The 21,802-nt window shown below is 40.1% G+C and overlaps 3 protein-coding genes across 6 annotated transcripts in view; 2 read left to right on the top strand and 1 right to left on the bottom strand.

Moving 5' to 3' along the window:
• The window catches only part of wdr20b (WD repeat domain 20b), a 10,311-nt gene extending 2,529 nt beyond the window's left edge, over positions 1–7,782 (bottom strand). The window contains exons 1-3 of one of the 3 annotated variants that reach the window (XM_031755131.2): positions 7,463–7,782; positions 4,163–4,345; positions 1–1,267 (exon numbers count right to left, since the gene is read on the bottom strand). The exon at positions 1–1,267 is cut by the window's left edge and continues 149 nt beyond it. In XM_031755131.2, the coding sequence (XP_031610991.1) occupies positions 1–1,267; positions 4,163–4,345; positions 7,463–7,711 (1,699 nt within the window). In that variant the 5' untranslated portion in view covers positions 7,712–7,782. Of the gene's footprint in view, positions 1,268–3,390; positions 3,468–4,162; positions 4,346–7,462 lie in introns of those variants that run through there. The other 2 variants (XM_039598861.1, XM_039598860.1) reach the window with 2 other exon arrangements.
• hsp90aa1.1 (heat shock protein 90, alpha (cytosolic), class A member 1, tandem duplicate 1) lies at positions 7,102–14,603 on the top strand. Of its 2 annotated transcripts, XM_039598859.1 has the most exons (14): positions 7,102–7,180; positions 8,414–8,512; positions 9,847–10,004; positions 10,098–10,200; positions 11,148–11,297; positions 11,412–11,778; positions 11,866–11,999; positions 12,118–12,423; positions 12,518–12,683; positions 12,836–13,026; positions 13,141–13,288; positions 13,383–13,651; positions 13,767–14,100; positions 14,198–14,603. In XM_039598859.1, exons 5-14 carry the CDS (start codon positions 11,148–11,150, stop codon positions 14,305–14,307), a joined length of 2,175 nt encoding a protein of 724 aa, XP_039454793.1. In that variant the 5' UTR covers positions 7,102–7,180; positions 8,414–8,512; positions 9,847–10,004; positions 10,098–10,200; the 3' UTR covers positions 14,308–14,603. The 2 variants fall into 2 exon arrangements, with proteins under 2 accessions (XP_039454793.1, XP_031610926.1); XM_031755066.2 differs by lacking the exons at positions 7,102–7,180; positions 8,414–8,512; positions 9,847–10,004 and having other exon boundaries at positions 10,034–10,200.
• Positions 14,604–14,931: 328 nt separating this feature from the next.
• Positions 14,932–20,309, top strand: hsp90aa1.2 (heat shock protein 90, alpha (cytosolic), class A member 1, tandem duplicate 2). Its single transcript, XM_031755065.2, has 11 exons — positions 14,932–15,122; positions 16,163–16,312; positions 16,477–16,843; positions 16,934–17,067; positions 17,263–17,580; positions 17,710–17,875; positions 17,986–18,176; positions 18,406–18,553; positions 18,664–18,932; positions 19,023–19,356; positions 19,454–20,309. The coding sequence occupies exons 2-11, from the start codon at positions 16,163–16,165 to the stop codon at positions 19,564–19,566; spliced, it is 2,190 nt and encodes a 729-aa protein (XP_031610925.1). The 5' UTR covers positions 14,932–15,122; the 3' UTR covers positions 19,567–20,309.
• Positions 20,310–21,802: the final 1,493 nt, after the last annotated feature.

A 21,802-nucleotide genomic window follows, 5' to 3' on the forward strand; every position in this document is an offset into this window, starting at 1 on the left:
GGCACAGCGTGGTGCCTAAAGTCTTAGCAGCGTCAGCTTTCGCCGTCTTTGACGAGCTGAGCTGGTTTAGCTTGTCGCTGCTCTTGCTGCTGATGTGACCCATGCTGTGGTTTCTCTTGTGGTCCTTCTCGTGGCGCTCCTTGCGCGAGTCGTGTAACGACAGTGTTGCAAACTTGCTGACGCTGGTGGCGATGAAAGCGCTGTCAATGATGCTGTTGGCCTTGGTTGTGGTTGTGGCTGTGGCGGTGGTGCTGCTGCTGCTGTTGCTGCTGCCTGTGTTACTGTTGGGGGTGCTGCCCCCTGCTGGATTTGAGGAGTGAGGCAAGCTATTGGACCGAGGCAAGGTGCCGGGGAGGGAGTTAGTTGGGTTGCCGCTAGTGCTACTATTGCTCAAATTGTCTTTACCGTTGGTGCCACCGGAACCGGTGGTTGTGGACAGAGTAGGAGTTTGTCCTGTTGCTGGAGGGCTTGTGGCACTCATAACATTAGTGTGTGTTCGAGTGCGGGACAAAGGGAGGTGAGGAAAGAGAATGTCCTCTGTGAGGTCCCACAGGCACAGCTGGGTGTCCTGTCCCACTGAGCCAAATCTGTAGGTCACACTAACAGGCCTACTGTCCGTAGAGTTTCTCTTAGAAAGCCGAGAATGAGAACTGTTTGCTCTGTCTCTGCCTGCACTGAAGTGATTCTGCTCGTGAAAGTCCTCATCGCTGCCACTAAACTCCGCAGGCAAGTCACCATCCTCAACACTGGTGGTACAGTGGTCAAACGCCACTACGCTCACCCATGACTTGTGGCCATGCCCTCGTGCAATGACTCTGCAGTCCAAAAACGACCAAACCGTCACCAGGTCGTCCTCCCCTCCTGCCACAATATACCGTCCATCAGGGCTCCAGCACACGCACAGTAAGCCACCGAAGTAGCTCTTCATAGTTCCGTGTAGCTCTGCGGCATCAAAGCCAAAAACCCGCAGGAAGCCATCCTGGCTCGCACAAGCTAGAAACTTTCCATCTGGGGAGAAAGCAAACTCATTGAGCGCCCCTTCGCCCACTGTCCACCGCAGTAACGGGTTACGAGCCGATTTGCTCTTGCAGGTATGCACAGCATAATTTTCACCCTGCTTAAGGAGCTGGTAGTGAGGTGCTGTGGTGCCACAGGTGTTTTCCACATTGTACAAGTACATGCTGCCACTGGAGTGAGCCACAAGAAACAGGCTCTCTGAACCAGGAACCCATCGTACACACGTTACTCTCGACTTGTCAATAAGTCTCTGGAAAGAGAAGAAAAGAAAAAAAACAAAAAACAAGGAGACAGGTCAGCTAGTGGACTAGATCAAACATAAACATAATTTCTTTAGGGATTAATAAAGTATTCAGATTCTGATTGATTCTGATAAACATATTATTGCGAGCCTGTACTACAAGGAAGGTTCAACATATCCATGACACCTTTTTTCTATTTGTCGTCACTTACCCACTTACCCCAAAATCAGCAGTCAAGCTAAGGGGTCACACAAAGGTGATTAACAACATGATAAGTCAGGTTTCTCGATCTAGCTATGAGGATGTTCATATGAAAGAATATGACCAATCAGAAATGGGGTAAGACTAAGGGAAGCAGAGTGATATAGACTATGGTGTTATAAAAATAGAGTTTAAAGACATAATAGAGGCTTAAAAAACAAACAAACACATGCACGAGCACATGCGCGCATCAGGGCTAGAGCTATTGCACCAGAGAGTTTGTGTGTTTGAGACACAAGTACAGTAAAAAAAGAGTCATCTAAATATGACTATGTAGTTTCGAGTCTGGACTGCTTGAGAAGAAGGCAACTGGTATCTTTTGTGGTTTGTGTAAATGAACCACCATATAATTCAAATATGAAGGGTGCTACAGACTAAAGCATGTATGTGCAATGGCTTCCCCAGTTTAACCAATTTTTGCATAGAGGAAGTGGAAAGTAACACTGTCTGATCGCCTTCAGAGATCAGACAGGCAGATGACACCTGTGTCAAAATAGTAAACCTATAAAGCAGAAGCCTTCGTTGAACACATCAACTCCGTGAACAAAAACAGAAAAAAAAACAAAAAACAAAAAAAACAGGAGGATACCAAGAAGCATAGTTCACCATTCCTGGACTGTGCTTTACTTACTGAGGAGTAAGGAGTATTTTTCCGCATTCTGTGACTGATGGTAACTTGTTGTGACTAAATGGTTGCCCAGAGCTTGAGGGTGTTGCATTGCACACTCAATCCCTTTTGGTCACAAGGCAATTGCACAGGTTGCATGATAGGAGACAACCTTCCTGAAAACACTTGCATTCTGACTGCCCAACTGGAAACTCACCAAGACAGATTTTCAACATGTTACCATAACTCTGAATGAGTCTTTATCAATGACAACTCAAGGGAACTCAACTCAATGGGCTGCCGGTATGTCTTATTCTGGTTATATTCCTATAGAACAGGAAGGTTGCTGAACAGAAATGTATTGGTTAAATCTGAAATTTTGCCTATGTACACAGCAACAGATATGTGATTTTCAATGATTTATCACAATTTCTAGTTTTAGAAACAGCCTGTATGTAATTGCTAATTTGACCCCAATCAATCACAATTCAATCGCAGACTGATGTCAGACTAAGCTATCAGGATTGATTCTAACCTCTAGTGGTTATCCCAAGACACCTTTTTAATGTCGTGATGCATGCTCAATCATCCAGGTAAGTAAATCTCCAAAAGTTGATTCTGTCATCTGGACGTAGCGTTTTCAGTGGGAGAAACGTTTTGTCACTCATCCAAGTAACTTCTTCAGTCTCAGCTGACTGCAGGTTTCCCAAGTGTCAATCAGAAAACCAGCCCACTGAAGGAACAATGGGCTGGGAGGTCAGTTCAGTCATTATGCAAATGTACTGTTTATAAGATTGGGGAAACCTGCAGTCAGCTGAGACTGAAGAAGTTACTTGGATGAGTGACGAAACATTTCTCCCACTGAAAACGCTACGTCCAGATTAACAGAATCAACTTTTGGAGACACCTTAATATCAGAATAAATGCACAGGAACGAACCTCAGACATCCACCAGGGAGAGAGAACAACAAAGGGAAATACACTGTTGTCCAGTATGTGGCAGGTTTTTTTTAGATAAGTTCAAAAAATTTTTATCCAACCATTAACACCCTAGTACACGTTTCACCATGGAAACCCCTCAAGACAAAAACTGGCTCGTCCCAAGGTTAAAATACACAAACATAAGCTAAACAACACAGTGTAATTCAGTAAGCAGTGTTCCAATTTTTTTACATGGGAGGAACCAAACACCCACTCCACAAATACATTGCACAACATAAGAGAGCCACCTCAACAGGAAAAGGACAGGACAATGCCAAATACCTCATATGATGATGGAGTGAGGCAAAGCCTCATAGTGGATTCACACCTTGGCCCTGATTACAATAATCACCAAAGCCTTGTTTCACACCTTGGCTCATGTGACGACTCACATAATTAACAGTGGCTCACAAGACCTTAGGACAACCCCCACTAGGGATTAAGTCATTGAGATTCTCCATGAGTTGTTTTAGAATTATACAAAACCTCTTCGATGAGAGGGGAAACTCTTCATAAACCAAAAATAAAGTTCCCTTGTTTTCAAGCATTCATGATGCTGCTTGATTATGTGTGAGCTTTATCTTCTTTAGTCAGCTAGACTGAAAAAGCAATATTAATAAAGTCTAGTCTATTCAAAGTACAATAAAAGTTTTAAAATGACTTACAGCTTGGACAAAAGGAAGAATTTATATTTCTTACTAATGCTCATCAGGGAAAAACAAAGACTAGATTTTCTTTAATTTTTTTTTTTTTTAAACAACCTTTAGCTATCTATGCACTGGGATCAGAAGGATCATCCAGGAATGGTGATCCTTCATTCCAGAAAACTGAACATACCTGTTTATCTCTTACTTCAAACATAACCTGTAGAGCAGATTAGGTCTACGGTACAAATTACATTGTCGATGTACCCTGGTAAGTAGTGGACCACATTTGGAACACTGAAAATCCAGGGTTAAACCCGAAGTTACATTACTAAACCTCAAATCCTTCTTCGTAGTACAGGGCTCAAGAGAGGCAAGTTGTCTTCAAAACAATGATAACTGCTACCCACCTCCTCATTGAAGAGTTTGCTGGTTTCCTTCTTTATTGGGTCTATGAGTTGCACCTGGCCTGCTGAGAAGCCCACCAGCAGAGAGACACTCTCTGCTGTAGCTGTGAGGGGGTTGAAGTCATGGCACGTAGGCTGCGTTCCTTTGTATATCCTCTTGTCTATGGGCTTACTAAGATCAGCAGCCTGCAACGATAACAAACACATTGACATGACTAAAAATAAATTAAAGAAACTGTGATATGTTGTTACATGCAGAAAGTCATTATTCCGAACTAGAAAGAAAGAGCAACAAAGCCTGACACACACATTTGTGACAGTTTTATGTCTATCACTTTCTTCAGGTCTATTTTGGGGCTTAAAACAAGTCAGAGAGAAAGGTTAGAAGTTGTCAGTGTCAGTGTTGTAAAAGAGGCAGCTCAAAATAAAATGAGATAAAATAAGCATCTATGGCTGCCCAACAATACAAGTGCTGTGGCTAAACTGTCAGAAATCATTTATGCAAGGATGCTTCATATTACACCTGGGGTAGAGACAGAAGACATATTACCAGAGATGTTCAGCTGCTAAGATAAAGTTTAAACAGCAATAAATACCTCAAACAAAACTTGCTTGATCCCGACTGTATGCAGTGGATCTGTCTAATTCTTAAACAATAAACTTTATGTACAACAACTCACTGTGACTTGTCATACTGACATACCCTGGTTAGGGTTTCAGGTGACAAATGTTTTACTCACTTTTGTCAACAGACAAAATGGTGATGTTGATCTATCTGTCAATAATCTGAAACTGTGCAAAATGTGTTGCTGTGCTTCATTTTCTTTTACCCACTGTCCTGTATATTAGGGCTGCACAATTAATCGTTAGAAAATCGCGATCTCAATTCATACTTATGTGCGATCTCATTTCCAAATGACAACGATTTTTTAAAAAAAGAAGAAAAAAAAGATGATGATTGCACCGCATTTTGATCCGGGACATAATCTGCATGAAAACAAGCGCTCACTCTTCCTGCTCAACAAATGACAAGGGCGGAGCCTTATACCACGTAATACTGAAGCCAGCTGGCAGGGAAAAAACAACAGAGCACGTGAGAGATGACGAAGCTGTAAAGGCCAAGAAAGTGACAGGAGAAAATCCGTCCCGGTCAACCACATCAATAACGGGAACCTTATACAGCGCTTCCCCATACCCGTCGAACTCCCGCAGGCACAAAGAAATTACGGAGGCTATCACTTATCACCTGGCTAAAGATATGGCTTCCATCAACACTGTGCAAAACGAGGGATTTAGGAAAATGATCAACACCCTAGACAAATGCTACACAGTGCTGTCCTGCAACTATTTTTCAAATGTTGCACTACCTGCTCTATACACGCAGTGTCGAGCAACGGTGGAGACGGAATTACAAGCAGTACAACATTTTGCGGCAACAACAAAATGTGAGACATTTATTGTTTTTATGTTCAGTCTCAACTGTTACGAAGTTGATGTGCAGTCAAGAATAAGAATAAGAATAAGAACAACTTTATTTATCCCGAGGGAAATTCTTTTGTCATGTACATGCTCAAAGCAGCAGGAGAGACCGAGGAACAGATGAAATAGATATAAGATATACATAATAAGTGCAATAAATATTTATACTGGAAAAGAAAATCGTGAGAGAATCGTGATCTCAATTCTAAGCAAAAAAAATCGTGATTCTCATTTTATGCAAAATCGTGCAGCCCTACTGTATATGGCTGAAAAACTTTGAGACGTTAAGTGGCAATCCCATTGATTGTAAGATTAGTGGTTTGACCATTAGCTCCTCCTTTATGCACGTCACTGGGTTTTTGAACAAGACACTTAAGCCCAAAATAATCCGGATAGTCAGGCCTTCACCTTGTAATGTGTGTGTGTGTGTGTGTGTGTGTGTGTGTGTGCATGTGTAGCTGCACTAGTTCAGTCCGTGCTCTGGGATTTCAAAACTTGATGCGGAAGTTTTGAGAACTGCTGATGTTAAAAACCACCCGAGATGTCCCTACATCAGGAAAATGAACTTGAATACAACTACTGTCCCTAAAGCTAATGCAGCATTTACTCTGGTTCAATTTTGTTGCATCAACAGGTTAACACTGCTGTTTACTGGCAAACAGTTATAATGGCTAATATTTACTCCATGCAGTTTTGATTAAGTAGTATAAGTGTCAGCATTTCTATCACTATTCTAAAATTTTCTCCAGGGTCTCTTCTCCAGAGACAGCAGTGTTGTTGAATGTTTCGACATTGCAGTTTTTCGGTTACTCAGTCAATCTGAGGATTTTTTTTTGATCATAAGGAAACGTCAAACACTAGCTTTAGGGTTCAAAAACTGTAAAATCGAAACACACAATTCTGTGGCTTGACTTGCTGTCAAATAACAGACTTCATAACTTTTCAAACCCAAAGGTTGCCCTTTGCCAAGTAGTACACCATATCAACTTAGAATTATCCAAAATAAGTGTTCCTATTTGCACTTTACTTTTGTGAAAGACGACAGAAGAACAGCTTTAACATTAACGCCAAAATGCACGGTTAGCAGAGTCTTCGTGGATAATCAAAACACAAACAAAAGTGTGAGTCCTTATTAGGATGCTTGGCCGCTACACCCAGCTTACGGGTCAAGCAGATCACCAGCATGATCACCGCTGTCACAGTCACCATCTCTGCTTAAACGTTTCTTGCTGCAATGACATCACCACTGCATGCAACCTAAACAGTGGATCACATTGCATCACAACCCAGTCCTGACAGTAGCATGCACACATCATTACACCACGAAAAACAACACTCTTCACTTCCATGCCAGCAGCTTACAAAGTCTAAAGCTTACATGCAGTCAGTGGCTTCTTAACAGGAACAACAAAGTTGTTTCCTGTCTGCACTGCCACCGACAGTGTAGAGGTGCACTTTCCACGTAAAGAAACGAGGATAAACAAACACCACATGACATGACAGAACAGGAGAAGCCTTTTCTCGTATAGCACAGTTCACTGGGTAATTTCATGTCACAGCTTTTCGCCGAATTAACTAGCGAACCGTGGAGGGCGCACAAATCTAATCGAAGCAACAACAACAACTGTGGCGATGTTAGCTAAGAATGCTAATTAGTCTCTAACTTAGCTAGGTTTGCTACATGGCCTTCTCTTGACAATCTGCGCACTTAAATAACAGAAGCCGAGAGAGCTGACAGTTGGTTTGCAACGCCTTTAAATATGCCAAATTAACGGGCTGCTCCCGAACAGCGGTTACTTTTCCTCCGCGCTCAGTACTGTTTACCTTTCTCACGCCTTTGTAGATATAAAAGTAGAGTTCCCGGCCCACATTGAAACAGATCCTGTCGCCGTTGCCGGACTGGTCGTTTACATTGACGAAGGAGACCTTGACGGGATTGGAGCCCTGCGAGTTGAAAGGCACCCTGTTCGGGCGGCTGTATTCAGAGTGAGTGAGGAGTTTGTAGACACCTTCTCGTGTGGTGAACTGAGTTTTAATTTCGTTCATCTCCTTCCCTCCTCCCTCCGCCGCCATCTTGGAAATCGCCGTTCATCCTTGTCCTGGCCCCGGATGTCAGCGAGAGCGCATGTGTTGGACCGTTGCGGTCGCAGCCATGCGTACAGTGAATTATAGAGTCAAGCAGAAAAACATAAGTGTATGTGCGTGTAAACGCGATTAATGTAAACAATGTAAACAAACACATCGACTTAAAATAACTCGTTATTATTTAATATTTTTTGTTGGAAAAAACAATAATTTTTACAACTTTTATGGTCCACCAAAGCAATAAATAACATATATTAATTTTGAATGAATACAAATAATAATTCTATGTAATAATAATAATAAAACCTATGGAGGAAAAGCTTACAATTGAGTATAAGCAGAGTAAAAATAAATATTATTAGTAAACAAAAATAAAAGGGGAAAAATCTCTCTGTGCAATAAAATCGTCCAAAGTCAAGGAAAAGAGAGAAAGTTCTGAAACAGAAAACCAAGACTGAAACTCATGGTCACTTCTGTAATCAAAGTACCAAAGTAAGAACCATCCCAGGATGTAAACACTACTACCATCTGGCAAGTTCCAGAAACATTGCTATTATTATCATTCTTCCATTTCATTAAAAAAAGGACTGACTCACTGTCTTACTCAAACAGAATAGTCGAATACCGAGAAATTTGGCTTCTCTCTTTCATCAGTTTACACTGACCGAGACACTGCCTCGTGTTTCTCAGGTACATGAGTAGTCAGCTTCTAGTAACGTCTGCTACCAGCTGAGAACATTTCGATTACGTAACTGATCCCTAGCAAGTGCGATACACTGCCCTCCTCTGGTAAGTAAAGCCATCGGAACAGAGTATTCTAGTCGTCTGTCTTACACAAGTCTGACTTTAATTATTTTTACATGTAAGTAGTATAGTGCAGCCTATTCCAGGTGTTATGGAGGATGAATGGGTTTTTACAACCTTTTGCTAAACCATCACAAACTCTCATCAACACACTGTGTGTTTGGCATACACATATTAATGTGTTATAGGGAAGCATATGATTTCTGCCAGAATTTAAGTTTGGCCAATGGCCACAGAACATAGTCAAAAACTCTTTCCACAAATTCAATTTGCCTTCACTATAAGTCTTTCTCTATCACTGAATAGTTTGGATGGCATATTCTGTTTGCAATCCACAAATGAAAATCAGGAAATTAAATGGAAAGTTCTAGACATTCCTAGTAAGTTGGTCTGCAATATGCATTATGTAAATAAAGAAAATGTAATCTAAACTCTGACAACATGCATATATAGATTTGTAAATAAGGCAGCATATGGGTTTCCCTCCAGAATTTCTGTTTGGTCAATTTATTAATTAATATTATTTATTAATAGCCCTAAAACAAATTCAGAAGTATATAAAGTTATGAGCTAAACCAGGCCCAGCCCAGCAGAGACACCACTCTGATTGTGAAATACGAACAAGTGCACAGATTTTGAACTTTGTATTTTCATTAGTTTTTACAACTTTTCCTATTGATAAAAATCCCCCCCCCCCCACAGCCATTCATACTATACCAAAGTAGTTAAGTAATAGATAAACAATTGAATTGCGGTAAAGTTCCTGTTTCTGTTATATACTATATAAATTTATTTTATTTTTGTTTGTTGTTTTTTTCTTTAGTTTTTTCTTTCTTTAGTTTGCTTTTTTAGAGAAAGAGGTCCATTTTACATGTGTTTGTGATGTGGAAAAATTGAGACCCACTGTTAAAATTGCATTTTCTAAATATATATATTAAAGACATCTCAGGGATTAAATGTTTAGGTAAATGTCTTTCTCTGGTCTGGCCCACTGAAGATCAAAGTGGGCTGTATGTGTCCCACAATGAAAATGTATTTAACATGCCTAATCTAAACTGTGGATGGACAGCAAATTGCAAACAGCATCCCAAATGGCTTTAAATATGTAAAAGCTTAAGATTCATCCAAATTATAGATGCTAAAAAAAAAAAAAGCATGGGCCTGCTGTCCATTCCATAGGAAGCCCTAATGAGCATATGTGGGTGCAGTGGGGCGCCATGGCAGCTGCTGATGGCAAAGGCAACGCACAGCTGTGGTGCTGGGTTATGCTGTCTAACAGCTATACAAGCTATCAGTGAAGCTCTCATTGTGACTGACAGGCACTCCTTGTGACTCTGCAACCCTATAAGGGCACACCAACTTTAGAGCTCCAATGTCCCAGTCGCAACCCCCTTCCAGGCCATTCCTCAGCACCCCCCTGACTGTAGTGAACATACAATCTGGAAGCTTCTGAATGGGAGCTTCGAGAAACCATCCTGTAAGTATAAAAAGACGTTGTCATGTCGTGTGGTCTGCATAGAGTCAGAAGACGCTAACTAGAACACAACCAAGAGAGACTTACTGCCCACAGGAGCAGCAGAGAAGCACACACTTGAAGTTCTCCAAGAAGAGAAGTCAAGCTCAGTGATACATTTTTCTACTAGAGGTGACTGAAGACAAAGATTATATCCAAGGTAAGAATGGAATCAATGCAACAATCATTTAGATTTTAGAGTATACTGGGTGCTTGCAAGGTTTTATGTGAAGTGAGTGATTTAATTCACAAGAGACACTTACTGCTCACAGGAGCAGCAGCCAAGCACACACTTGAAGCTTTTGAAGAAGAGAAATCAAACTCAGTGATTGATTTAACTATACAAAGTAACAGAAAATAAAGATTATATTCAAGGTAAGAATTAGAAAATCTACAACAACTTTTGTTTTTTACAGTATATTGGGTGCTTTTGTGATATAATGTAATTAACTTAAACCTTTAATATTGATTAGAATCAGAATGGTATAGTGTATGTGCTTTTCTATCAGTGTCTAAATAGGACTGTTACAGGCATGAAGCACATGGCAAGCAAGGTGACCCAAGTGTGGGACCAATGGCTTCTCAGAATCTATTCTAACAGCTGATGCAGCACATTTGCATCTTAGCTTAGTGACATAAATATGAATCCCATAGAACTGTAAAGGAATTATTCATTCTGGATTAAAACCTTTGTTTAATCTATGAAATGTTCTTAGAAGGCCAAAAAAAAAAAAATATATGCAGTAGTCGTGACAACAGACTACCCCTTCCTATGCTGAAAAAACAAAGTTAGTTTTTGTTTCATCTTTGAATTTCAAGTTGCTTTTTTTTAACAAAAACACTACACACATTGAAGCTATTAGGGGTTTCCAAAGCATCTGAACCCCCCCCCCCCCAAAAAAAAAAATGCCAGTTCTCTGACTGACAGAAGGAACATGTGCACATCAGCAGGCCATGTGGCTGCCTGAGAAAAACTTAACCGAAGAAGTTCATAGTAAATTAATTTAAACTACAGGTGAAAATATAATTATTCGAAAACACAAAAAATACAGAGGTACAATTTCTTTTTTTCTGAAAAATGTTACCCAATATGTTCTTCCCCTTTAGATGCCTGAGAGCTCTGCACACATTATGGAGGAGGAGGTGGAGACCTTTGCCTTCCAGGCTGAAATTGCTCAGCTGATGTCCCTTATTATCAACACTTTCTACTCAAATAAAGAGATCTTCCTTAGGGAACTCATCTCCAACTCCTCAGATGTAAGGGAAATAAACACTTCAACACCATGTTTTCCAATTTTTTTTAATGTAAAGCAAGCCCTTATATTTTTTGCCCCCAAAAAGTATTTTAATTGAGTTATCTATTCTCGACAGGCCTTGGATAAAATCAGATATGAAAGCTTGACGGATCCCACCAAACTTGAGTCCTGCAAGGACCTGAAGATTGAAATCAGGCCTGATCTGCACGCTCGCACCCTGACCATCCTTGACACAGGTATTGGCATGACCAAAGCTGACCTGATCAACAACCTGGGCACAATCGCAAAGTCCGGCACCAAAGCTTTCATGGAGGCTCTGCAAGCTGGAGCTGATATCTCCATGATCGGTCAGTTTGGTGTGGGTTTCTACTCTGCCTACCTGGTAGCCGAGAAGGTGACAGTCATTACCAAGCACAACGATGACGAGCAGTATATGTGGGAGTCTGCAGCTGGAGGCTCATTCACAGTCAGGCCTGATACAGGTATGTCTTAGTCCCCTCATTTACACAACAATTGAATCAGTCATTTGACCTTGTCTGCCACGGTTCTAATTTTGTTGTTGATTTTAGGAGAGCCAATTGGCAGAGGCACAAAAGTGATCCTTCACCTCAAGGAAGACCAGACGGAGTACTGCGAGGAGAAGCGCGTCAAAGAAGTTGTGAAGAAGCACTCACAGTTCATTGGCTATCCCATCACACTTTTTGTAAGTTTTTAATTACACAGTAAGAACAATTATCCAATCAATACTTGATAATAACCACACATTGGGTGTGATAATGGTATGGCAAAGCAAAATTTAAATATGCCTTTGCATATTTAAGGTGGAGAAGACAAGAGAAAAGGAAGTAGACCTGGAGGAGGGAGAAAAGGAAGAGGAGGTTGAGAAGGAGGCTGCTGAGGACAAGGACAAACCTAAGATTGAGGACGTTGGCTCTGATGAGGATGAAGATACAAAGGATGGCAAGAACAAGAGGAAGAAGAAGGTCAAGGAAAAGTACATTGATGCCCAGGAGCTCAACAAGACCAAGCCTATCTGGACCCGTAACCCCGATGACATCACCAATGAAGAGTATGGCGAGTTCTACAAGAGTCTTACCAATGACTGGGAGGACCATCTGGCTGTGAAGGTAAGCTAAATCTTCTGGTGATAAAACATATTTAGCAACACCAGTTGCAATAATGTTATGCTAATTAATACATATCTATATCTTACCCCTGCAGCATTTCTCAGTGGAAGGCCAGCTGGAGTTCCGTGCCTTGCTCTTTGTACCTAGAAGAGCTGCATTTGACCTCTTTGAAAACAAGAGAAAGAGAAACAACATCAAGCTTTATGTGCGCAGGGTCTTCATCATGGACAACTGTGAAGAACTGATCCCAGAGTACCTCAGTAAGTAACAATAAAGTAACACATTAGTAATAGTGAACAAAATCTTTACCCTTTTAATGATGCATTCTCTCAAAATTCATAGTTATTAGTAATTGTTTTTGGAACTCAACTCCTGGCTTTGGGTAGCTGACCAGTTTATTTTCCCTACTCAGATTTCATCAAGGGTGTGGTGGACTCTGAGGACCTGCCACTGAACATCTCCAGAGAGATGCTGCAACAGAGCAAGATCCTGAAGGTCATCCGCAAGAACCTGGTCAAGAAGTGCCTGGAGCTTTTCACAGAACTGGCTGAGGACAAGGACAACTACAAGAAGTTCTATGAGCAGTTCTCCAAGAACATCAAGGTAGGATCTCCATCTAAATTTCTTACACTCTAAAACTTCAGAAAAAATGTATGATACCAATCATTTTGCATTGATGTTAATAACACAAAATGACACATTGTTTTTTATGCTTAGCTTGGAATCCATGAAGACTCCCAGAACAGGAAGAAACTGTCTGAGCTGCTCCGCTACTACACCTCAGCCTCTGGAGATGAAATGGTTTCCCTCAAGGACTATGTCTCTCGTATGAAGGATAACCAGAAGCACATCTACTACATCACTGGTAAGTTATTCAGTGTGGTTTCCTTTTCTTTTGTTTTCAAGTATTCCCTGGGAGTTTAAGTTCATATAACACCATACTGAAATAACTTTAACAGGTGAGACCAAAGACCAGGTTGCCAACTCTGCTTTTGTGGAGCGCCTTCGAAAAGCTGGCCTGGAGGTCATCTACATGATTGAGCCCATCGATGAGTACTGTGTCCAGCAGCTGAAGGAGTACGATGGCAAGAACTTGATTTCAGTAACCAAGGAAGGCCTGGAGTTGCCTGAGGATGAGGAGGAGAAGAAGAAGCAGGAAGAGCTCAAGACTAAGTTTGAGGACCTCTGCAAGATCATGAAGGACATCCTTGATAAGAAGATTGAAAAGGTAATTTTTCTCCTTCAGAAAATGATAAAGTTATTATAGTTAACATTATTAGGCATGAGAAGCTTGCTTGACTGTGTTCAAACATACTAAAAATACTGTATTTCTATCCTGACAGGTTGTAGTTTCGAACCGTTTGGTTGCTTCCCCCTGCTGCATTGTCACCAGCACCTATGGATGGACGGCAAACATGGAGAGGATCATGAAGTCTCAGGCACTGAGAGACAACTCCACCTTGGGCTACATGACTGCAAAGAAGCACCTTGAGATTAATCCCTTGCATCCAATCATTGAGACCTTGAGGGAGAAGGCAGAGGCTGACAAGAACGACAAAGCTGTGAAGGACCTGGTCATCCTTCTGTTCGAGACTGCCCTGCTCTCCTCAGGATTCACACTGGAAGACCCACAGACACATGCTAACCGCATCTACAGAATGATCAAACTTGGTCTTGGTATGTATAGCTTTTCCTTCAAACATTCAGGTAGTAGTTAGGTTATTATACATTAATTGAGGAATTTGTTTTTTAATGGATGTATTTTTATACACAGGAATTGATGATGATGATTCTGCAGTTGAAGACATAATTCAGCCTGCTGATGAAGATATGCCAGTCTTGGAAGGCGACGATGACACATCAAGAATGGAGGAAGTTGACTAAATTATTTACTAGACTTTTTCTGGCTTTGATTTTTATTTTTGTAATTTATGTTCCTAATTTAAATGTACATTATTTTTTAGCAGAATTTCTGTTAGTAAACAATGTGCTAGTCAGAAAAAGTTGATGGAATTAATACAGACCACAGTGGCTTTAGTTTATATTGTATCAGCCACTTATAAAACTTCTGACAATCACTAAGAGTATTATTAAGTCACTGGGAATTTGACTTATATCTCTTTTGTAACATTTTTTATGAAAAACAATCAAATTTGTAATAAAATATATTTTAAAAATGACACCTGCCACTTTTCTTTGATCTACTGCACTTAATTTTATCACTTGTTTTTGCTTCCTACAAACAATAATATTGAAAGGTGAAAAGTTGTATTAGAGAAGCGCTTAATACAGCTAAGTGGCTTACTTTTATCAATTACATCGTTTGGATTTATCATGTATTCTGGAATTTTCAGTGAATACAGCATGGTTCATTCTAGTTTCTGCTCTCACATGCCTTCCTCATTCGGCTCAGCCTCCCCTCCCTTAATCCCGCCTCCTTCTGCCAAGAAAGGCAGAGAGGCATGTACACGCACCATGATTGACAGGGCACCGGGCCAGTGAGCGGCCACCATCGAGCAGGAGGATTCCAGACGGTTCTGGAAGCTTGTGTCAGGAGGATTTCTCGAATGGTCATAGAGGGTATAAAAACCGCACCGTTACACCAGTTTCCATAGAAGCATTAGCAGTCAACGAGTCAGCGAGTAAGGAGCGATCTCTACACATCTTCCTCAGGAGTTTTGGGCACACTGCAAACCAAGGTAAATGCATTAACAGCCTTACAACAGACATTTGGGATACGAAAATATTACACGCCCTCAAATTCAGATTTAATAGTACTAAATGTTAGGTTATTTGACAATAATTTAGAATCGAAGCTGACATTTTTGTCATGTCTGGATAGAAAGTGAGGCTGAAGTGAAGAAAGGGTGAAATGTAGTTACAGCACCTGGTCTTTAAAAACTGATTAAAAAGTATCTGCTCTGAAATTTTAATGTCAGCGTCATAAACGGTAATAAGAATTTGATTCCTATTGTGCCTCGTTTCAGAATTCAAACCTGCGGGACAGTAGCCACATGGCAGGATGCTTTAGTGATGCATTTGGGAGGAAGGTGTTATGTTAAGCAGGGGTTTAACTGTTTGAACCTTAATCAAATTTCCTGTGCTAAGATTTCTGCAAGATTTTTTGGGCCATCTTATCCTTGTACCAGGTTTTAATTCAGTGCAAAATCAGTAGGTACAGAGTGTGCATTCTTATAATCTCGTCAGCTGTATGAGAGGCGGGCGCTTTCGATTCCTATGGAAACTGCTAGAGAGTTCTTCTTGTCTCCTCGTACCTTCTAGAAACTTGCACTTCACCTGGGAAACCAGCAGGTGGAGTAATTTCTGCTGATACCGATATGCAATTCAAGCCACGTGTTAATCTCTGGTTAGCCAATAACCAAGCAGGATTGAATCACAGTCCAAGAAGGGAAAAAAAGGTCCTTGTACCTTTTAATACAAAATTATGAAAGTAAGCAAGAAAAGAAGAAACCCAAAAAAGTGACTATATACTACACATCTACACAGAATTTGCTTTAGTTTGAAGTGATGTTAATTCCTCAATGTAACATTGAGGCTACTTAATAAGGATAAGCTGTAACTGCAACATCTTACATAAGAAGGATTGGCAGTGTTTTTCAAGTGTATGTTGCTGGGATGCAAACATTTAGTGTTATAAAAAGAGTATTTTATATTGTGTTCCAGTCACTTTAGTCAATGCATTTTTTAAAAACTATATTTGTTTTCCGTCTTCACTCAGATGCCTGAAATGCACGACCAACCAATGGAGGAGGAGGCAGAGACCTTCGCATTCCAGGCTGAGATTGCTCAGCTTATGTCCCTGATCATCAACACTTTTTATTCCAACAAAGAGATCTTCCTTAGGGAACTTATTTCCAACTCCTCAGATGTAAGTTTGCAATATTAGACTGTGCTGCTTTGTTTATTATTTAAAAAAAAAAGACATTAAATTATATGCTTTTTTCACCTTAAGAAATTGAATTATATTTTTATCAATACAGAATAAATTCTGGAATTTCTTTAAACAATTAACATTGTGTTTTGCTCCATCAGGCACTGGACAAAATCCGCTATGAGAGTCTCACTGATCCTTCCAAGCTGGAAACTGGCAAAGACCTCAAAATTGAGATCATTCCCAACAAAGAGGAGCGTACTCTAACCCTAGTTGACACAGGTATTGGCATGACCAAAGCTGACCTGATCAACAACCTGGGCACAATTGCAAAGTCCGGCACCAAAGCATTTATGGAGGCTCTGCAGGCTGGAGCTGACATTTCCATGATCGGTCAGTTTGGTGTGGGTTTCTACTCTGCCTACCTGGTAGCCGAGAAGGTGACAGTCGTTACCAAGCACAACGATGACGAGCAGTACGCCTGGGAATCATCTGCTGGTGGCTCATTCACAGTTAAAGTAGACAACTGTAAGTGATATAAACCCAAATTTGAAGTGAATTATTAATTATATAACCCGGTGGTTATAAAGTATACTGACCTATGGTCTTCCTCTACAGCTGAGCCACTGGGACGTGGAACTAAAGTGATCCTGCACCTCAAAGAAGACCAGACAGAATACCTTGAAGAGCGAAGGGTCAAAGAGATTGTTAAGAAGCACTCACAGTTCATTGGCTACCCTATTACGCTATTTGTAAGTACTTAAGTCATATTTAATGATCCCATAGAAGAATTCAATTTGTAACTATTGCAGATAGCTTTTGCACTTTAGACTTCTGAGAAAGTTGCTGAATAAACCTCTGTAACACTGATATTATTAAATAGTGACTCCCTAAGGCTAAGGTGTAGGGAAATTCTTCAGCGTGTGACCAAATGTATTTTCCTTCAGGTGGAGAAAGAGAGGGACAAGGAGGTGAGTGACGACGAGGCAGAGGAGGAAAAAGAGAAGGAGGAGAAGGAGAAAGATGAGGAGAAGGATGAGGACAAACCTGAGATTGAGGATGTTGGATCAGATGAAGAACAGGACCATGAGAAGTCAGACAAAAAGAAGAAGAAGAAGAAGATCAAGGAAAAGTACATTGACCAGGAAGAATTGAACAAGACCAAACCCCTGTGGACCCGGAACCCAGATGACATCACGAATGAGGAATATGGAGAGTTCTACAAGAGTCTCACCAATGACTGGGAGGACCACTTGGCTGTCAAGGTTGGGCTCTTGATATGTTGTTTTAAAAATGTAGCAGTTCTTTATAGGAGGAAAATTGTGTCTGATATAATGTAGCCCAATATATAAATATATAATCACTTTTGTTTTTTTATTTTTTTTGCCTTACAGCACTTCTCAGTAGAGGGTCAGCTTGAATTCCGTGCCCTGCTCTTCGTGCCTCGGCGTGCTCCTTTCGACCTCTTTGAGAACAAGAAGAAGAAGAACAATATCAAGCTGTACGTGCGCAGAGTCTTCATCATGGACAACTGCGAGGAGCTCATCCCAGAGTATCTCAGTGAGTATTAAACTGTGGATTACAATTTCCCCAACAATAATAGAATTATAATGAAAATGACACAATGGACTCTTTAGAGTTTTAACAGTTTCCTTTCTGCTTCCTATCAGATTTCATCAAGGGTGTGGTGGACTCTGAGGACCTGCCACTAAACATCTCCAGAGAGATGCTGCAGCAGAGCAAGATCCTGAAGGTCATCCGCAAGAACCTGGTCAAGAAGTGCCTGGAGCTTTTCACAGAGCTGGCTGAGGACAAGGACAACTACAAGAAGTTCTACGAGCAGTTCTCCAAGAACATCAAGGTCAGTATCCACAACCTTGACTGAGTGAGCTGCAAGGTTACCAGATCTTGTCTTTAATTCCTTTGCTTGAATAATTCAGCTCTAGCAGTATGAATATTATAAAGTAGCTTAACAACCATTGAATGCAGCCAGTGGTAGCGCCTGCAATTTTTTTTTTTTTTTTTTTTTTGCACAATCAGCTGAATAAATCTGCACTGTTGATAACAGTTGACTGTTTTCCTTATTACAGCTTGGCATCCATGAGGACTCCCAGAACAGGAAGAAGCTGTCTGAGCTGCTGCGGTACTACACATCAGCCTCTGGAGATGAGATGGTGTCCCTGAAGGACTATGTCACACGTATGAAGGACAACCAGAAACACATCTACTACATCACTGGTGAGGACACTTTTAAAACTGCCAATCAAAAGCATGCGTTCAGCAAACTAAACTTGTTTCATGTGGGCAATATGGCATGAATGAACAACATTATCATGTCTGCATTTCAGGTGAGACCAAAGATCAGGTTGCCAACTCTGCCTTTGTGGAGCGCCTTCGCAAAGCTGGCCTGGAGGTCATCTACATGATTGAGCCCATTGATGAGTACTGTGTCCAGCAGCTGAAGGAGTTTGAGGGCAAGAACTTGGTTTCAGTAACCAAGGAAGGCCTGGAGCTGCCTGAGGATGAGGAGGAGAAGAAGAAGCAGGAGGAGAAGAAATCTCAGTTTGAGAACCTATGCAAAATCATGAAGGATATCTTGGAGAAGAAGGTTGAAAAGGTAAGCTGATGAAACCAAATGACAATATAACAATGGAATTTGTGTTATTGTTCAACTATTGATACTGATGGCGTTTGTTTTCCTCTCCAGGTCACAGTCTCCAACCGCCTAGTTTCTTCCCCTTGCTGCATTGTCACCAGCACATATGGATGGACGGCCAACATGGAGAGGATCATGAAGGCTCAGGCGCTGAGGGATAACTCCACCATGGGATACATGGCAGCAAAGAAGCACTTAGAGATCAATCCTGACCACCCAATCATGGAGACCTTGAGGCAGAAGGCAGAGGCCGATAAAAATGACAAGTCTGTGAAGGATCTGGTCATCCTCCTGTTCGAGACCGCCCTGCTCTCCTCAGGATTCACCCTGGATGACCCACAGACCCACTCCAACCGCATCTACAGAATGATCAAACTAGGTCTTGGTGAGTATCTGTTAAATCTTGTATCTTTTGGTGGTATGTTTGCCAGTAAATGTGTTAACCCTGCTTTGCTGACTGATCTGCTTCTTTTATCCTCCAGGTATTGATGAAGATGATGTGACATCTGACGATAACACCTCTGCACCCACTGAGGACATGCCCCCTCTTGAAGGGGAAGATGATGACACATCTAGGATGGAAGAGGTGGACTAATCAGCTTCCATTTCCTGTTTAGTTAAAAAAAACAAAAAAAAACTAATGTTATATAAAATTTAATGTTAAATGTTGTAAATGAGCCTGGAATGTCTGTTCCTAAACACTTTTGTTGACCAACGTAACTTTATTTCCACTTGCGTTGACCACATGCAGTTCAGTCATTCCTTTAGATCTTTAGAGTTTTCAGATTGTCGCTTTTTTGTATTGAGTTGTATTGATACATTTGTTCTTTTTGTATTTGACATTCCAAAGTTTGTGTTCTTTATTGTAAATATAACAAAACACCATACTGTTATTTTAAACGGTGCAAAAACCTTAAATAAAGGTTTACCATGTTAAGCTATTATTTGGTCATTGTTACTGATGAGTGAACACAAGTCTCGTGTTTTATGTATAATGCTACATTTTAAGATTGGACAGGTGGGTTACCTGTCCACTGTGTGTGTGTGTGTATATATATTTATATGTATATAAAAAATTATTTTTTTTCATGAGAAAATCAATGAAGCTATTAGTGTTCACTTGTAGTCGAAGAATTGCTTTAGACTTTGTTCTCAACAAGTATAAAAGCTATGTCAAAAGGGTTTCTTATTTCAGCTCAAATGAAGTACAGACATTATTTCATAACATTTTTTTCCCATTGCGATTTTTTTTTTTTTAAAAGACATTCTTTATCCATAATTTGACAGAAATTTGTATCTTGATAAATATAAAGGGATGATGTAAAGTTGTAATTTCCATGTTTGAAGTATACTGTTTTCATTTACAACCAGTGAAATCAACACTGTTTATGAATCATAAGCTATCAAACCAATGTTTGCTTAAATATAGAGTGAAGGGAAGAACCATCCCTTTTTTCTTAGCTTCATATGAATGAAGCATTGCCCTTGGGCAGATTGTTTGCTCTCCAGTTGCCTTTCTAGTTTCTCCATGGGAAAAGCAAAAAATCTTTTGTAATAAAAAGCAAAATGCTTGAGGGGAAGTTAAGAAATAGCAGATAGGTCAGATAATTATGCTTTTCTTGGGAACACTGTTGAATTTATTACAAATAGCTTATGTGTAAAAAAAAAAAAAAAAAAAAAAAAAAATTATTGAAAGAAATACAAACGAGGAAAAGCCAAAAGGACTCCAGGCTTCTTTTTTTTTTTTTTGGCTTTAATTTGGGAATTTGTTCATTATTACGTAACCTTACTGAAGTCTTTTCCACCGTACTGATATTTCTTGCCAGACTGAAACTACAAGGATATAGATGTTTGTGTTGAAAAAGAGGAAGGAAAGGCTTATATAATACATCATTGCTGTAGGTCTGAATGTTGTCTGTGACAGATTCATCCAAAAATAACTGCCTTTTTTTGTCTCCTCTTCTATTTTTCTGCTTCTTATCTATCTTTAAGCTTCTTCTAAGATACAAGGATCAAATTAAAGCTTACCCATTTTGTTATTTGTGGAAAGGCACATGTTTAACTCATAAGCTTAAACAGTGATTTAGATATTTTCATGCATTCCTCTCTGCTTTTATCCCATATGTCAAAATCATTTTACACGTGTGGGTTCATGTTAACCACCAGTAGATGGCAGTCGTTATGCATTCAAAGAAGGTTCTACCAAGCTGTTCAAATATTCTAGAAAACTCCGGCTTAGGGGTCTCAACCAGCTGAAAGAAGGAGGTAGGTAAAAACGGAAAACTATGACCACTGGTTTCACAGGTGCGTGAATATATGTAGCCAAAAATATAAATATAAAGGAAAATTATTTTGACACATAACGAAGATGGTTCAGCCTGGTATAAAAATGTAGGTAAAGATGAGACCCTTTATATGTTATAATTTGTTTTCACCATCCGAGTCTACCCAAAGTTCTCCAGTATATACTACTACTACTACTACTACTATAATAATAATAACAACAACTTTATTTATATAGGATTTTTTTAAACTTCACAGTTTGGATAAAATCACTCATTAAGGAGAATTATACATATTCAAACACATGGTTATGCATTCATTCCTGCACTACACTCACACACACGCATTAGAAGAACAAGAGCCAAAAACACTGGGAGAAACATTAAGGAAACGCAAACCAATGGAGACGAGTTTTTAGCAGATTCGCTCCTGAAACTATGGTATGTCCCAGGATTGTGATGCTCAAAGATTTTAGAGAAAAATTGAATGAAAAGGAATAAGTAAAATAAAAACTGTACCTGAACACGTATCTGTAATGAAAAAAAATA

Source organism: Oreochromis aureus, linkage group 15, assembly GCF_013358895.1.
Source record: "Oreochromis aureus strain Israel breed Guangdong linkage group 15, ZZ_aureus, whole genome shotgun sequence".
Lineage (NCBI taxonomy): Eukaryota > Metazoa > Chordata > Actinopteri > Cichliformes > Cichlidae > Oreochromis > Oreochromis aureus.

What these genes read in the sequence shown, in the direction of transcription:
- hsp90aa1.1 (XM_039598859.1), top strand. Translation starts at nt 11,148, where the DNA reads ATGCCTGAGAGCTCTGCACACATTATGGAGGAGGAGGTGGAGACCTTT. An exon ending in ACTGATCCCAGAGTACCTCA is followed by an intron (nt 12,684 to 12,835) that starts GTAAGTAACAAT and finishes TTCCCTACTCAG; the next exon opens with ATTTCATCAAGGGTGTGGTG. An exon ending in TTGATAAGAAGATTGAAAAG is followed by an intron (nt 13,652 to 13,766) that starts GTAATTTTTCTC and finishes CTATCCTGACAG; the next exon opens with GTTGTAGTTTCGAACCGTTT.
- hsp90aa1.2 (XM_031755065.2), top strand. Translation starts at nt 16,163, where the DNA reads ATGCCTGAAATGCACGACCAACCAATGGAGGAGGAGGCAGAGACCTTC. An exon ending in GCTACCCTATTACGCTATTT is followed by an intron (nt 17,068 to 17,262) that starts GTAAGTACTTAA and finishes ATTTTCCTTCAG; the next exon opens with GTGGAGAAAGAGAGGGACAA. An exon ending in AGTTCTCCAAGAACATCAAG is followed by an intron (nt 18,177 to 18,405) that starts GTCAGTATCCAC and finishes TCCTTATTACAG; the next exon opens with CTTGGCATCCATGAGGACTC.